Below are 17760 nucleotides of genomic sequence, written 5' to 3'. Positions count from 1 at the left end.
GTTTTACATTTAATATTAAAGTACATTAACATACTTTTACTCAAGTAAAAGTACACAATTTTAATGTATTTAGGTATTAAATAAATTGTAATATGCAATAATAAAGAATACACCGTATGATTATATGGTTTAGAATGTAGTGAAGTAAATTTTTTCCCAAGTCAAACAGCCTAATAAAGCACAGATGCTTGGAAAATGTAACTAATGTAACTATGTATTGTCCACCTCTGCTATCAAGTCCAACTAAATTCAATATAAGCTGATAATAGTCAGTTTTACTGGCATTTTCGCAGCAGTCGCTATGAAAACCAGCCATTTTGTTGAACGTTTGCCACTCAACAGGGCGAGTTCCGGCGTGGTCACGTGGAAAAGTGACGTCAATGCATACCCTCTATACTGAGGCCACGCATTTCCCACACAAAACATTGTACTGTCAGAACCCTGCCAACAAGACTAGATATTAATACAAAACCAGATTCGGGCAGGATTCTGACAGTAGTTTGCTAGACTTCAAGTGTACATGCTAGTGTTCTGTTAGTGTACTCTTAGTAAACTAGTAGGTTACTAATTGTGTGCTGCAGGTATACTTGCAAGTATTCTTAGAATATTTGCTGTAGAATGCAGACAGCGCCACCCAGCTGTGGACTGGATTAAATTTTTGTCTGCGGCCCCCTGGTATGTTTTTATGTTAACAGGTTTTTCAAACATCTGGTTAATCAGTTTATTCCACTTGTTGGGGGGTCAAGACCCCCACTTCTCATACATCAAACAACACCCCCTATGGTAGGTAATACGTATAAAGCACATGGCAAAGATTACAGTATGTATATCTCTCTGATGTCATCACTATTGGCTTGACTTAAACTTCGAACATCAAGAAAAAAAGCTATTTTTAAAGACTTCAAGCTAGAAGATAAAATGGCAACGTATCTTAAATGAAAGTGTTTTTAATATCTTATTTAATATAAGTTGGGTGTGCAATAAATTACAATGGTGAACGTTTTTATTAGTTTATGTAATGATCTAGGAGCTCTGAATGACCCTGAATTCAGAGCTGTTGTCGGAGAAATTCAGGATTTAAACATCGCCTCCGGTATGTTTAATGTTTTCTATATGTTGTATAGCAGTATCGCATAATGCTGTGTAAATATAACATTCTCTAATTTGCCAATAGGATCGAGACAAGATGTAGCTACTACATCATCTGGAATAGAAACGAAAACAGTAAGTGGACCGACCCGTGTGTTCGGGTTGGGGGCATATATTTAAGTGTGAAGTATTCACGCCCCTACTATTTCTGACATGTTGTAGACTTGCCACACAAATCTGCTGGTCAACATAACGTTATTTTGTGTAGACGCGGCGGTGTTCAACACAACTTCTTAGTAAGTAAAATGTGTTTACTGCATCGTTTCAGCAATACTTTTGTTTAAAATCTTTATTAAAACGAACCCTTTATCATTGCAGGTGATTTAAGCATTTAGTCATTTAGCAGACGCCTTTGTTCAAAGTGACTTACAAATGAGGTAAACAATAGAAGCAATTATAGCAACACAAGAACAGCAATATATAAGTCTCATCAAGTCTAACACAGTATACATAGCTATTAGTGATGTGCGGGTCGGCGTTTTCTCCAACCCGCGGGTCCCGCTTTTATGAAATATTTGGACCGCCCCAACCCGCCCCGCACCACTGTATCTTTTTTTTACAACCCGTACTGCCCCGCGACCATTACAATAGACATACTAGGCATTTTTAATGTAAATAAAAAGAGGCTTTATTTCAGCCTAAAAGTGCTTGGAAACAGCCATTAGATTACATTGCCCTGCACCAACATACGCGAATGAACCATAGAAACCAGCATGGTCATATTAATATAGAGATAGGATAATGATGAACATTTTTAACATTTACAAAGCAGCGTTTGTATTATCTATTCATAAATTCCCTACCTTAATTTCTCCCTCAGATCATCTTTCATCCTTTAATTCTCCATTTGTTTTGTTGTTGTGGCTGGCAGAGGGAGCTACTTGCCGCTTCTGTGACGTGACGCCAAAGGTTTGAGGATATCAAGTTACGTTGCGCAAGTTACGTTGCGGAAGTTACGTTGCCACGTAGGCCTACGTAATTTAACCTTATCAAAGAACCTAATAAAATATGTATTCCCAAATATTTAATATATGCTACAGGGAATTAGACGCAACATACTTGTTTTTATATTTTGTTTTTAATGACCCACCCCGCAGTAAAGTTACAATTTCTTTACCCGCCCCTACCCGACCGCAGGTTACCCGCGGGATAGTAAGTCATATATTAGGAAGTGAGGTAATGGCGGAAGAGATGGGTTTTTAGCCGATTCTTAAAGACAGCTACAGAGTCAGCAGATCGTGTCTTGACCGGCAGATCATTCCACAGTTTTGGAACAGCTCCAGAGAAGGTATGCAATAATGTTTTTTTCGCTTTTTGAGATGGCATCACAAGCTGTCGCTTGGTGACAGAGTGCAGGGATCGAGAGGGTGCAATGCAATGTAGTGATTTTGTGAGTTACCTTTCACACAGGTAGGTGCCATCCCACTCCAAGTGTTGTTGCTCAGGCAGATTCTCTGATGAGTTCCATTTAGTTTGTATGGTTTATAGCAGTAAAACTGGACAGCGATGAGTACATCATTTGGTCCATAAACAAGGAAATTATCACCATTCTCTGGCTTTGGAGGAATCCCACAGTTTTGGTCAGACACTGGATCAAAAGGTCAGAATCATGCATTAGCTGTTTTTATTTAATTTGCAGCTTATAAATGCTGAAGCAGGAACTTCTTAACATAGGATTCTTAGTCAAAAATATATTCACTAAAGCACGCCCGTCGACAGGGGGGGGCAAACGGGTCTGTTGTCCTGGGCCCAGGGTGGACGGGGCCCAGAGGGGGGCCCAGAACTGGAACCTATGGAATAATTGTTAAAAAATAAAGAAGATATTTGATTCATTTGATTTGAAGTTCAGTCCGCTCAAAATGTCCGGTCAGACTCAGCACAAGTCCGGTGCTCAGAAAATAAAAGGAAAAGAAGAAAATATAGGCCTTATAGAGGAAAATAGAATTCCTAATTCTCCCCATTAGGAATATGTGACCGCAGATATAGTCACTGCATCGCGTGTGTTTGTGAATAGAAGTTTGTGCTGTTTGCTGTGAGGTTTTTATGAGAGAAAGCACAAACTATTTAATATGTAAAACTTGAATTTGAAATAAAACTTACCACGGAGAAGATAATGAGATCTATATCGTCTCTATTCCTAAGTGACGCGACAATTATTTATTATTTCAAATCCATTTACAAGATAAATATACATGGTGTTGTTAAACAGATGAAATTATCTTGATGTAGGCTACATTCATTATGAGAAGCCTTTTGTTTTTACTGTTACACTGTAGACAGTAATATATGTATTTTATATAAAACTCTATGGTCGTGACAGCACATTATCCATTATCTGTTGGTTCATGTTGGTCCAGTTTAATTCAGGGTCATCCTCTAATAAAATGTCATTTTAAAATATTTTATTGTTTTGTAATATTCACAGCGCACATTCTCTCAGATTGTTTTAAAACATTTTAAATCATTCTGCAAAATTCCGCATAGATTTTGCAAAAGAAATCCGCAGAAATAGCAAAAAAATAACTCCTTACACAGAGTCCTTACACAGCTGTACTACTCTTGCAGCAATTAAAGCAGTTCAGATTTGTTTTAAATGGCAAAATAGTTATATTTCTATGTATTTTCTAGTATTTTTGTTTGCTGTCAGCCAACAGCAAGTTGACGACATGTTTGATGAATTGAACTCTCAAATCAACACTTCACTTGCCTATAATAACAACTATATAAAATATATATTTTCAGCATATCACAGTGTTAGTTTAAACGTTTATTATCAATACACACTATTTTTAAAAGCGGAGGCAGGTTGCTGCAACGGGTGCAGAGATAAAAAAATGAAAAGGGCTATAGCTACAAAATGAAACCGAATTAACATATACATATATATATATATATATATATTATATATATAATAGATTATGTCTTGAATGCTGATTGCATAGATTATGCGCAGTATCCAAGGTTTTAATCTATAGTCCTCCATTAATATTTTTTCCCGGTGCGCTGAAGGTCCTGCTGTTAAACACGCAACAGCTGCATTTTAAATGTGTGGCTGGCTGTGCTTATAGCGGACTCGTGCTATAGGTTAAAAGTCTTACTACGTTTGTTTTGCAATCATCGTCTGTCAAAAGGTTATTTTAATTAAATTGAAAAACATAAAAAGATGGAGAAGCCTAAATGTGTTTATGTGCTCTAAGATTATCTTGTCCCGGGCCCAGGCAAGACTGTCAGCTGGCCTGCACTAAAGAATCATTTGTAAACATTTTAGATAATTCTCACAGATCTACACCAGAGATTTTGGAATGGGTTTGCAGATTTCTTACCACACTGTGGAGTCGGTGTACTCCATGAGCCATCCAACAGGCAGCTGGCCACCTGAAAGCCCTGTAATGTGTATCCAGAGTCACAGCTGAACATAGCATGACCTCCAACCCTTACATCGAGATGCTTTGTTGTCCCATGGGCCGGACTCAATGGCCTTCTGCACTCAAGCACTGAAATATCAAACAACTGTTACAAATACAGAAGTGATAAATGGAACAATGAAATGCACAAGGCATGCCTTTGTCTAAGAAATTTATTTAAGAAAAAAATCTTAAAAATTGAATACATTTTTGTGGTACTGGTAATTTATTAATGCCACAGTTCTTTGATTCAATCAACTTGTAGATGTCTTGTTTAAGAGCATAATAATGCTGAGCCAAAGGAGAAAGCGACTCATCTTCAGGTGACCAAAGTGGTGTGTGAGTTTGCTATATACTTCGTTTACCTTGCTTTTTATTGCTTTGTTATTTTTTATTTTATTGTTATTTAAGAATAACTTTGCTTGTTTGTTTAGTTCAGTGCCTCCGAATCCTGGTCCTCGAGGCCCCCCTCCCAGAAAGCCCTATGCCGCGCCCCAGGCAACCCGTAACCCGTAAATTACGACTTCAAAACCACGAGTCACGACTCTGAACTGGGAGTACATCGATCTAGTACGAGTTCACGGGTGGGAAGTCACGGGTTTGACTGCCGTTCTTTCACAGGTAGAAGGTTGTAAAAACACGGGTTACAGGCTGCCTGGAAAGCATAGAGTCGTGGCTTTGAAGTCACAACTCACGGGCCCAAAAACCTGCCTGGAACGCAGCATTAGATGCCTCCCCACCCAAAACACCCGATTCAACCCATCGGCCTCCTTCCAAAATGGTAAACATGTCTCCCTAACAAGCTGATGAGTTAAATCAGGTGTGTCAAACAAGGAGACATCCAAAACTCTCTGGGAGGGGGGCCCCGAGGTCCAGTGGCCGGTTGCATAAACATAGCTGTGACGTTAAGACTGCGTCTTAAGAATGATTCTGACTAACTAGCAATTAGTTATGGCTAATCAGACTTATTATTTGGATTTAAATTAGACCAATCTACCTTTCTATGTAACATACTTAAAACAGTTATGATCAGTCTTGAAGAAAAAAATGAATGACTAACCTTTAAGACTAGTCTTAAAGGTTTATGCAACCAGTCACAGGATTGGGAAACACTGGTTTAGTTAATATACTCATTGACCGACTGTTACAGTTTTTCTCAGTTGCTCAAACACATCTCCTAAAACTACGCCCTTATATTCCCAAAACAGTCAACACAACTGCACAACATCCCACCCGACACTCCAAACACATCCTCAGGTCAAAATGAAGCTCCACACTCAAAACCATTCACTTTTACTGAAAAAACAGACTTTCCCTCAGACATCACACACAAGCTTTCAAAAACACACACACTACAACATAGTATTACACACCGGTGCAATAAATTCTAAACAATATACCCAAAACCAATTATGTTGCTTGTGGTTCTCCCCCCAAAAACCTTTTCACATGACCAAAACAGACACAATCAATGCATGCATCAGCACATCCCCACTCATTCATATGCCACACAGCACAACCGTAAAACAATTTCCCAGATAGCAAAAAATATCCGCATGGCTTCTATATGCCGCCAGCCCCAAGCTGTCGGCTATAGGTGCGTTCCGCTGGTGGGGATGAAACTTTTGCCGCCGAATATGTCACTCTCATTTGTTGCGAGATGCCGCCAGCATGCAGCCGGCGGACCGACTGCTTAATTTATGCAAAAGCGGCTGCCGCGGCGGTCCGCCGTCAGACCTGTTTGCGATTACGCCCTTATGACGCTTACCGCCGCCAGAGCACCGCCGGTGGTCCGCCGACTCATTGCTATCTGGGTTGTAAAAAACTATTCCTCCCCAACGTCTTTGTTCTGGGTCAGGCCAGAGAATCTCACCCACACCACAGGCTATATTCGACCTAGCCAAACAGCGAGGATAAAATCATCTTGCATGATCCACCCCTGGCATTCATCTACTGATATGTCGATCTATATGGAAGGCAATTTGATGCATTTCTTTATTCCAGTAGCATAGTCCAACAGTGTATGCACACTAAAGTTACTGTACAGAGCAGTCTAATTGTAAGTACATCTATCTGTTTTCTTCCCTGAAGGCTCCGAAGACGGAGGCAACAGTGAAGCGACCCAAATGAGGCTTTACTCGTTGCTCAGCCTCCCTCATAGTCATACCATGGACAAGGACATGGTCAACTAGAGTGGCTCGAATTTCATCTGAGACTGCTTGTCACCTTGCCCTTCGTCTCCCTCCTTCCTCCTCCACCACGTCCTCTTCCTCCTCCTTCACCACGTCCTTCTTTCCCTCCTCCTCTGCCTCCTCCTCTCCCTCCTCCTTCTCCTCGACCTATTCCTTCATTTCTCTGCGGATCCACTGTTCCAAAGCCCAGCGAACTAACCCAGGCCCCCCCATCCATCCACTGAAGGATCTGATTGATGTGTGTTCAATTTTGACTCTTAGTGTTTCCACCTTGGTAATTGTTTGCTAACTAAGCCTAAGCTGTGCTGACTTAAGTGAACAGTTTTGAATGCTAGTGCTTTTCATATGACCAGATGGTGTAAGCACTGAGAAATGTAAGGAATTGTGTGTAGAGTTTCGAAGCAAAAGTTCACCAAATCCGACCCATGTGCCAAAGCAGGGGAGTACCGTCCACAGCTCAGCAAAATGACTGTGCTTCTCGAAAAATGACGTTATGGTTTTGAAATTCTAGTTCAAAAGTCTGGTTATAGTGTTTTAGCAATCAAGAAAAACTGTAATGCCGAGTTCAGACTGCATGATTTTCAAACTAGTTGGGTCACCTGTGGTTTCACACTGCGTGATTATCTGGGGTAGCGTTCAGTCGCTGCTGTTTCAGACTGCATGATGGATTGGCGACAGGGGTTTTCATACTGCATGACTTTACCGTAAGAAGAATCGCCGATAACTTTGTCCCGGTCCACAAACTACGTCTCACAACCAAACGCACGCGAGAAGTGACGCGAAGGAAACAACGCGAGGTCACGCGTGTAAGACCGGAGTTCTCACGGGAGACTGGGATTATTATTAAAAATGGTGGCTCGGAAGAATCATACCATATATATTGCATGTGCGCTCATTTGCAGCAGAAAGAAGAAGAAATAAAGATTATGAAGGAGTAAATGTTTTGAGAGACTCCTCCCCGAACTTCCAGCTGTCCTGTATGTTGCTCTCTCATTGGCTGTAGGTCATCGCTGATGTTATTGTCAGTCAAAACACATTTCACACGGCATGATTTTGAATCGCCGTTTGTTCCAGATATTAAGCATGCCAAATATCTCACGGGTGTCGGCGACTCGTCTGTGATTCTCTCCGAACGCGTTTTTTATAACTCACACTGTGTGATTGTCACTCGCGTGCACGAGCATCGATTTGCCTGTGATTTCGGGCATTTGTCGGCGATTTCTCAAAACCTGTCGGCGAGTCAAAATCAGGGCTAAAATCGTGCAGTCTGAACTCGGCATAAGTGTTATGGTTGACTTTGTTTGTGTTTGTTAGCTTCTGTTAGTGTGTTTGTTAGCCTCTGTTAACAAGTGCTTCATTAGTTTACTTCATCAGCTCTATCCAAAAAGTTTGTTTTTTTCACTTTTGTAGTTTTGGACTTAAGGCGCATAACGACTAGATCAGAGGTCCCCAAACACCGGGTTGTGGACAAGTGGCCACCGAGTCGCAAGAACCTCCTGAAAAAAATTGTATAATAGCCACGTAATAGCTTAATCGGGTATTTTGTACTTTAAGAGACGATTTCAAATAACATAAATAATTTCTACTTTTGTCTACTTTTTCTCGGTCTCTCTCTCTCTACCAGTGCATCAGCGATTACATTGCTGTCGTTAGAGTTTTGAGCATAAAGTAGGCTACTTCTAAAACACAATCTATCAAAGAATTGCAGAGGTATGACTTTATGAATCATTTGAAAATGTACCTCGCAAATAATGTAAATATGCGGAGACATTAAACTGTGTGACACTGTAAATGACTAAAAAGTAATTATTTTATTCTTCTTTAAACAACTTTAGAATTATCCCGCGATTGTGGCACCATGATCAAAATAAACTATTATAAACACTTTTAACGTAGATTTGAAAGGAACCTAAACAGTCCTGTGTCAATCATTGATAAAGTAACCACGCCCAGACGCAATTATTCTGGCATCTCTCCTCCCTCACTGCATTTTTTTCTGTTCTGTTACTTGGACCAAGATTCGAGCTGCCTTCGAGAACAGCAAGCCAAGTTCGTTTACCATTAATAATTAAGTTAAAGAAAAAACATCCGCCAAAATATGGTTTTACATGTCTATAAAAATATACTATAAATAAAGCAATTATTAATTTTCCTAATGCATGGTTGTTATCTTTACTTCCGTTTAAAACGTTATACATTTTGAAAAGGAGAATTTTCAGCACTTTGTTTTAAACAACAACTCAGCAACCCCCCCAAATCCTGAAACCGGTCCGTGATGTAAAAAAGGTTGGGGACCCCTGGACTAGATTGCAGTTTCGATATGTGTACCAGTGACATCATTCAGGCTTCTGTTTTGCTTAATGTATTCAATTAGCGACTGTTTAAGCTCTTTTTTAAACTGTGCCAGCGCAGTGTCAGCAGTAGTGTCAGCCATCATGTGCAGCCCTTCTCATGTAAAGACCTACCAGTGTAAAGACCTGTGACTCTACCTACACAACTCCACCAAGTATGGACACCGGCAAGGCACTTGTGTATTTTATACTTTAATTCAAATTTTCTTTACCTTTTCTACTTTCTACTAACAACATGTGTTTCCAGTACATTCCTGTCATTCACAACAGACACTGCCCGCATCTTAGACGCAAGACACGATGCACTCACTCCATTGTGTGACCAATCATCACCTTCTATACCTCCATCTTTCTTTGTGGGACTCTGGAACTGCCAGTCCACTGTAAAAAAAAACGACTTCCATGGCTTTGCCACTTAGTCAGCCTTCAACATCCTAGCTCTGACATGGATTCACCCATATTAACAATAGCTGGAAGTACACTCCACTTACTTTACTACAACCCCAAATCAGAAAAAGCCGGGACACTGCAGAAATCCCGAGCAAAAAAGCAATGGAAGAATTCCCAAATCTCACAACCCATATCTCATTCACAATAGAATATAGATAACATATCAAATGTTGAAAGTGATACATTTTGAAATGTCATGCCAAATACTGGCTCATTTTGAATTTCATGAGAGCTACACATTCCAAAAAAGTTGGGACAGGTAGCAATGAGAGGCCGGAGGAGTTGAATGTACATGTGGGGAACAGCTGGAGGAGGACCAATGTTTAGGAATAGGAATGTTGTCCTATTCTTGTCTAATACAGACTTCTAGTTGCTCAACTGTCTTAAGTCTTCTTTGTCACATCTTCCTCTTTATGATGCACCAAATGTTTTCTATGGGTGAAAGATCTGGACTGCAGGCTGGCCATTTCAGTACCCGGATCCTTCTTCTACGCAGCCATGATGTTGTAATTGATGCAGTATGTGGTCTATCATTGTCATGTTGAAAAATGCAAGGTCTTTCCTGAAAGAGACGACGTCTGAATGGGATCATATGTATCTAGAACTTGGATAAACCTTTCAGCATTGATGGTGCCTTTCCAGATGTGTAAGCTGCCTATGCCACACGCACTCATGCATCCCCATACCATCAGAAGTGCAAGCTTCTGAAATGAGCGCTAATAACAACTTGGGTTGTCATTGTCCTCTTTAGTCCGGATGAAATGGCGTCCCAGTTTTCGGAAAAGAACTTCAAATTTTGATTCGTTGGACCACAGAACAGTTTTTCACTTTGCCACAGTCCATTTTAAATGAGCCTTTCCCAGGGAAAATGCCTGTTGTTTCTGGATCATGTTTAGATATGGCTTCTTTTTTGACCTGTGGAGTTTTAGCTGACAACGCCGAATGACACGGTGGATTGCGTTCACTGACAATGCTTTCTGGAAGTATTCCTGAGCCCATGTTGTGATTTCCATTACAGTAGCATTCCTGTATTCGCTTTAGCATTGGGGGAATTGGTGATTCTCTGCCCATCTTGACCTCCGAGAGACACTGCCACTGCCACTCTGAGAGGCTCTTTTTATACCCAATCATGTTGCCAATTCACCTAATAAGTTGCAAATTGGTCATTCAGCTGCTCCTTATCTGTACATTCAAATCCTCCGGACTCCCACTGCCACCCGTCCCAACCCGTCCCGGAATGTATAGCTCCCATGAAATCCAAAACGAGTCAACACTTGGCACGACATTTCAAAATCTCTCCCTTACAACATTTGATATGTTATCTTTATTCTACTGTGAATAAAATATAAGTTTACGAGATTTGTAAATTATTCCATTACTTTTTTACTCACAATTTCTATAGTGTCCCAACTTTTTCTGATTTGGGGTTGTAATAAAACTAATAACACAAATAACACTTTTGAATACCAAGCTGTTACAGTTTTTCTCTATTGCCAAAACACCACAACCAGGCCCTTGAACTAAAATTCCAAAACCATAATGCCACCCCTCAAAAAGCACAATCATTCTGCTGAACTATAAACACTATTCCCCTGCTTTAACACATTGAGTCAAATTTGGTGAACTTTTACTTCCAAACTCCAAACACAAATCAGATCCTTCAATAGATAGACAAAAGGGCCCGAATCAGCTCACCGAGCCCAGGAAAAACCGATCCACAGATCAACGAAGGAAAATCCCAATTTGAGTCGCTTCAACGCCGCCCCCATCCCCAGAGCCCCCAGGGAGGAAAACAGACAGATGAACTTACAATAAGACTGCTCTGTACAGTAACTATAGTTTGCATACACTGTTGGACTATGCTACTGGAATAAAGAAATGCATCAAATTGCCTTCCATAAAGATTGACATATCAGTAGATGAATGCCAGGGGTGGATCATGCAAGAGGATTTTACCTTCGCTGTTTGGCTAGGACCAACAGCCCGCGATGTGGATGAGACCCTCCGGCCCGACCCAGAACAAACACAGGTGCCGAGGAGGAATACTTCTTTTAAATCATAGTTGTGCTGTGTAGCACATGAATGAATAAAAATGTGCTAATGCATACATTGATTGTGTCTTTTTTGGTCAAGTTTTGAGGGAGAGAACCACAAGCAACTGTTTTGGATATATTGTTTTGAATTTATTGCACCGGTGTGTAATACTATGTTGTACTGTGTGTGTTTTTGAAAGCTTGTGTGTGTTGTCTGAGGGAAAAGTCTGGTTTTTCAGTAATAGTGAATGGCCTTGAGTGCAGAATCCAATTTCGATGTGAAAATATGATGTTTGGAGTATTGGGCGAGATGCTATGAAACCGTGCTTTTCTGCCCCGAGAACTTGAGGCACAGTTTCAATAAATGCGCCCAAGCAACTGAGAAATACCGTAATAAACCTCTTTTTGACTTTTTTAAAACATCATTTATCAGTAACCAATTTTCTTCGCCACAAACCTCAAAATACATTACATTTACATCTGACTTCCACTTCTCCTCTTTTTCTGACTGTCACTGAAGTTCCTATGCCCCCTTGACTCAATCCCTTTTTATTACAGGCCATTTCAGACATGCTCACACCAGCACTCACACATATCACCAACACCTCTCTGCCCACCAGCACTTTCAGTGCAATACTTTCAAGCAGGCACTGGTCACTCCATAGCTTAAAAAAGCAACGCCGAACCCCTCTCTTACTGACAGTTATAGACCCGTCTCTTTCCTTCCTGTCATTGCAAAAACACTTGAGAGAGCTGCTTTCAACTAGGTATCTTCCTTTCTATCTCAGAATGACCTACTCGATGACAATTGCTATTGGTCATGGAAGCATTATGGCTAGCTAAGGCAAAATCCAAATCCTCGATTCTGATTTTATTAGACCTGTCAGCAGCCCTTGATACTAAATTATCAGATCCTGCTGGCCAACCTATCATCGCTAGAGATCACAGGTACTCTCCTCTAATGGTTCAAATCTTATCTCTCAGAAAGATCCTTCAAGTTGTCGTGGAATGTGTGCTGTCCACAGCTCACCAAATGGTCACTGGGGTCCTTCAGGGATCAGTGCTTGGTCCATTTCTTTTCTCAATCTACACAACATCCTTTAGACCTATCATACAAGCACATGGCTTTTCCTACCACTGCTATGCTGATGACACCCAGATTTTCTTCTCATATCACCCAGATGATCCCACCGTAGCAGCACTAAGCCTGCTTAGAAAACATTTCCCTGCTGGTGGAATGATATTCCTATTACAATCCTTTCAGCCACATCTCTTGCAACATTCAAGTAACAATTAAAAACCAATCTTTTCCAAATATACTTGACATAGATATTGACCACATTTTTATCTCTACTATCTTTTATCTAAAAAAAAACCTAACTTTCTCTTTCTCTCTCAACAGGTATTGTTTCGGAGTAGTGATAATTTGTATCTTGGTATTAGCATCTTTTGTACTATTGCCTCCCTGTGACAAATCACTTTATTGTTGCCTAAATGTAAATGTGACCATTCTTAATCAGAACACAGTTGCAATTAGAAATATTCAACCCCCTCATCTCAAAATACATTATAGTGATGTTGATAAAAGATAATGAAAATCAATGGTGAAAAAAACTTGTGAAATAAAAAATGTTTATTGATACATACAAGTTATTTTGAAAACAGAAGTTGACTTAACTTTGAAGTTCAAATTAAAATTGTAACTCTTGTAACACATGAGCATGTGCATTATTATTCAACCCCCAGCTTCAGTACCTTGTGGAGTGTCCTTTATTTTTTATAACTTCTAACAAACGGTTTTGATAAGTGCTGACAAGCTCTCTCTTCACCTCTCGATTGGAATCTTTGCCCATTCTTCACATGCGAAAGTCTGTAACTCAGTTATGTTTGTTGCTTCCATGCTGCAACTGCCTTCTTCAGATCCCACCAAAGATTTAATTGGATTTAAATCTGGTGACTAAGAAGGACGCTCCAGCATCTTTTCCCCAACCCATCTTTAGGTGATTTGGAGGTGTGCTTGGGATAATTGTCTTGCTGGACGATCCAATGATTACCAAGGTTTAATTTGTCAACAGAAGGCATCACGTTCTTCTTTAAAATTACCTGGTATTTCTGTGAATCCATGATGCCAGGTAGATTGCCAGTTCCTGCAGCAGAAAAACAGCCCCACATCATCAATGCCCCACCTCCATGCTTGACCGTGGGGATGGTATTCTTTTGGTCATAAGCCTGACCTTTTGCACGCCAGATGTACCGCTGGTCCATATGTCCAAAAAGTTCCAGTTTGGTTTCAACAGTCCATAGAACTGTCTCCCAGAACTCTGTAGTTTTATCCAAATTCCTCCTGGCATATTCTACTCAACTCCTGATGTTCCTTGAGGTCAAGAGTGGAGTGCGTCTTGGGGTCTGGCCATGAAGTCCTTGCTTATTCAGTGCACGTCTTATTGCCACTGAAGCACTTGTACCAGCCTTCATCAGGTCATCCTGTAGCTGTCTTGCTTTGAAAAGATTTTTATTTATAAATCCTTAAAACTCTTTGGGGATTGAATATTTCTGATTGCAACTGTATGTGGTTAGGGATCCATTTTAATTGTAAATTTATCACCAAATCAGTAATTCTTTCAGGGGACTGTACTTACCATGTTCACATCTTTTGCCAGTATATCCAGCCAGACAGGTGCAATAAAAAGAGTGTGAGGACTCTGCGATGCAGGTGCCATCATGAAAACATGGAGAGGATATGCATGCTATACACATACAGACACACACACATGTAAGGAATAATTGGCGACGGCTGCTAAATTAGTAAGGAATAATTGACGACGGCCCGTCTAATTATTTGAAAATAATGCACACCCAAGATGTTAATGCTGGTGTGTATTATTTTCAAATAATTCAAAGAACTTGAGTCAATCATTCTGCTTATACCATGGTTAAACATTGCTCTGGTGGTTATTTTAAGACAGGTCAGTTGTGCATTTAGCAGGAAAATAATCAACACCCATGGAACATTTCTCAACCAATCAGAATAAAGCATTTAGGCCGTATATATATATATATATATATAAAATTTCCACCAGATGTAGCCATCAAGCCAAACATTGAATTCATACAAAGAAATCAGAACATTTAAAGGGCGTGTTGCAGGTTAACCACCACTGTCGATTAATGGGTACATAAATCACTCAAGATATGTAAATAATTTTTAAAATGTCTCAAAAATGGTCTTAAAGACGTTTTTTGTATTAACAGTTTTTTTTAACGCAATTCGGCGATGTCGTGACGTTGGGGAGAAGTGGAGAAAGCCTCAGCCAGAGCCATAGAGATAGATGAGACATTTATTGCAGTTTAATACTTACGTATATAATATGGAAATCAAATATACATAGTAGGAAATATATAATGTGGTATACTGCAAAGTTACCATGCTAATTATTATTTGATATATGTGGACATAAATAAAACTTTGCAAATCTGCTGATTTGATCCATTCATGTCCTGACCACCATGCAGGCTAGATTTTTAAACATCTTTAATCCACACTTACTAGTCTATCAAATAATATCTAAAATATATTGTTTTGTGAAATAAAAGGATGCTTTGATATATTGTTTATGCGATCATAACGAATCACACGATCATTTTACGTAGTAGCAGCGGTCAGCAGCTGCAGCACACTCGGATCCGACTGCATACATACTGTAATAAACAGGCGTTCGTCGTCTTTTTACATCAAATGATCTCAAATGTTATGCCATTTGAGGAGGAACCGCTCATTGATCACCGTATTTTTATAAATCCTGTACATGGTTGTACCTGCCGAACGGGTTGAGCACTTTTATATACTTTGTTGAGCAGAGAGGCTGCACAGTTTGACCAGTGCTCTGCGGGAACCGGCCGCACATCACGCCGCCAGACAGTAACTCGAAATGTATAACTATTATTAGTCCTGACTCTCCCGATTGGCACTCCGCTACTGTAAATGCGTTTTGGTCCCTGGTCTACCCCGCGAACAGATGTGACGTGCCTCACTCAGCTTCCAGGATTGCCTGAATCCGTTTGTGCTGAAGATAGCATACACCCATTTCAGGCAGGATCATGGTCTGCGCTATCAGAACTGTACTTTACTCATCTCTCTAGTCACTCTCAATGCTCTCAAGGCAGCTTTGGTAAATTCTCTCCCCAACATGAGGTCATACAGTGCGTTGTGGGGGAAAGGAGAATCATTGCAAACCGCTGTACTTTTTCGTATTATATTCTGTTTTGTGATACCCAACAACATAAAATACAATGGATAACAGTTCAAATGTTTATTATCAACAAGCAAATTGCACAAATTCGTTGAACAATTTAACCTGCAACACGCCCTTTAAGTATACAAGTTTAGTTAAAGTGAAATAACACAGTGAATAAGTATTGAACACATAAAGAGAACACAGTGCAAAATGGCATAACCTGAAATCTGTCAGTATTGAGAGAGTACCTTGCCCCCTATCAGTACTAATTGATATCAGCTGCTTTAGTCCAAATTGATGGCCTATAAAGGCTTCTCATTACTCAGGAGGCACACAGGAAAGGCTTCATGATGGGTAAAAGCAAAAAACTCTCCATTTGAACTCAGACCATTTGTGTGGAAGAATGGGCCAGAATGAGCAATGCAGATGACTGGTCTCTCCATACAAGAGGCGTCTAGAAGCTATAATCACTAACAACGGCTTTTCTAGATAAAGTGTGTTCAATACTTATTCCCTTTATTTATTATGAATCAACCTGTATACTTAAATGTTCTGATTTCCTTGCATGATTCAACACTTGCCCCGATGACTACATCTGGTTGAAATTTTGTGTCAATAGCCCACTTAGAAATCCCCTTACTGATAAAAATGCTGATGTGTCAAATACTTATCTTCCCCGCTGTATGTGAATGTTTTTCCTGTGACAGTAATTTCTTACTACTTTAAAACAGCTTGAATGTAACTGTACACCCTATCCTATTTTAATATACATATGTGGATCCATAAATATGCGAATAAGTCCCTCTGACCATAGATATATATGTACATACTGTAGATGCTACATTTGGGCAGTTTTAGACACATCGTTGGGTTTTACAATGCATATGTGAGCCGCACGTTTGCAACACTATTTTTGCACTGATGTTAACAGACTAGAGCATTCACACTGCATGTGTGAGCATCACAGAAGTAGAGCTAAAGCTGTTGTGCTGCAGTCGCTTTTTCACAGAGTCTAATTAGTTTCCATACATATCTATGGTCAGAATGCCTAATCCACTTGTTCAACTGTGTTTGATTGGTGATTTGCGACGTAGGAAACTGAGGCGATTACAAACCGTAGTTTTGAGTCTTTGGAAAAAAACTTTAAAAAAAATTATAGCGAAAATACTTTTGCTGTTGATGATTAATTCGTACATGGTTTGTACCATATTAAAAACTCCTCATAGACATATAAACAACCATAAAAACTTGATTTTCACCACAGGTTTTTAAGGTATTGCACTGAAATACATAATATGACTATATCTGTGGTGTTTATGAATTTAGTATGAGTGGGAAATTCCCTTTTCTTAGTCTCTAGGTCTAGGAAAAATGCTAAAGGTACTAATGCTCATTCACTGAAGTAGTGCCCATGAAGTGTGTAATTATTTATCGGCAATGTAATTATGTTTTGTAATCAAAATTTATAAATACAGTTCTCCTTACAAAATGTTTTTCTATCTAGTATATTATCAAGTTGATAAGGTGAATTAGGTGTTTATTCAGTGAGACATCGAAAACCTTCTAGGGGTTGGATGAGGATATAGTTAATTATATAATACTTGATATAATATTGTCTTTATGGTTTCCTACCTGAGCTCTCCTGAAAGGTGACAAAAAACCCATCAAAATTCTTGTAACCATCAGAGACAAACAGAATGTGGAGAGAATCGCCAGTGCTTTTAATTGGAGGAGGTATCTCATTTCCACAGTAGCGACCAATTACACGCGAGTTCAAGCTGTCTCCATCCCTTACTTCCACATAGTCATACTGACAGCTGTAATCAAACTCCACGCTCAGCATCAGAAACCTGTGTGAGAGAGAATGAAACATTGGCCTATTTATGTAGTTTAAACTCCCATGCAACAATAATTTGTTTTCAAATATTGTCAGTTATCTCTACATT

General features: G+C 39.7%; 1 protein-coding gene across 7 annotated transcripts in view; it reads right to left on the bottom strand.

The window, feature by feature from the left end:
- The window catches only part of pamr1b (peptidase domain containing associated with muscle regeneration 1b), a 174404-nt gene that overhangs the window by 105771 nt on the left and 50873 nt on the right, over positions 1-17760 (bottom strand). For 4 of the 7 annotated variants that reach the window (XM_055192301.2, XM_055192299.2, XM_055192297.2 and 1 more), the window contains 4 exons: positions 17447-17664; positions 14219-14326; positions 4473-4643; positions 2549-2737 (listed from right to left, as the gene is read on the bottom strand). In XM_055192301.2, coding sequence (XP_055048276.2) covers positions 2549-2737; positions 4473-4643; positions 14219-14326; positions 17447-17664 — 686 coding nt within the window. The remainder of the gene's footprint in view (positions 1-2548; positions 2738-4472; positions 4644-14218; positions 14327-17446; positions 17665-17760) is intronic. The other 3 variants (XM_055192300.2, XM_073868331.1, XM_055192298.2) reach the window with 3 other exon arrangements.

Source organism: Misgurnus anguillicaudatus, chromosome 6 (assembly GCF_027580225.2).
Source record: "Misgurnus anguillicaudatus chromosome 6, ASM2758022v2, whole genome shotgun sequence".
In the NCBI taxonomy this organism is placed as follows: Eukaryota; Metazoa; Chordata; class Actinopteri; order Cypriniformes; family Cobitidae; genus Misgurnus; species Misgurnus anguillicaudatus.
The sequence above is the reverse complement of the archived record's forward strand: the minus strand, read 5'-3'. Positions and strand labels throughout refer to the sequence as shown.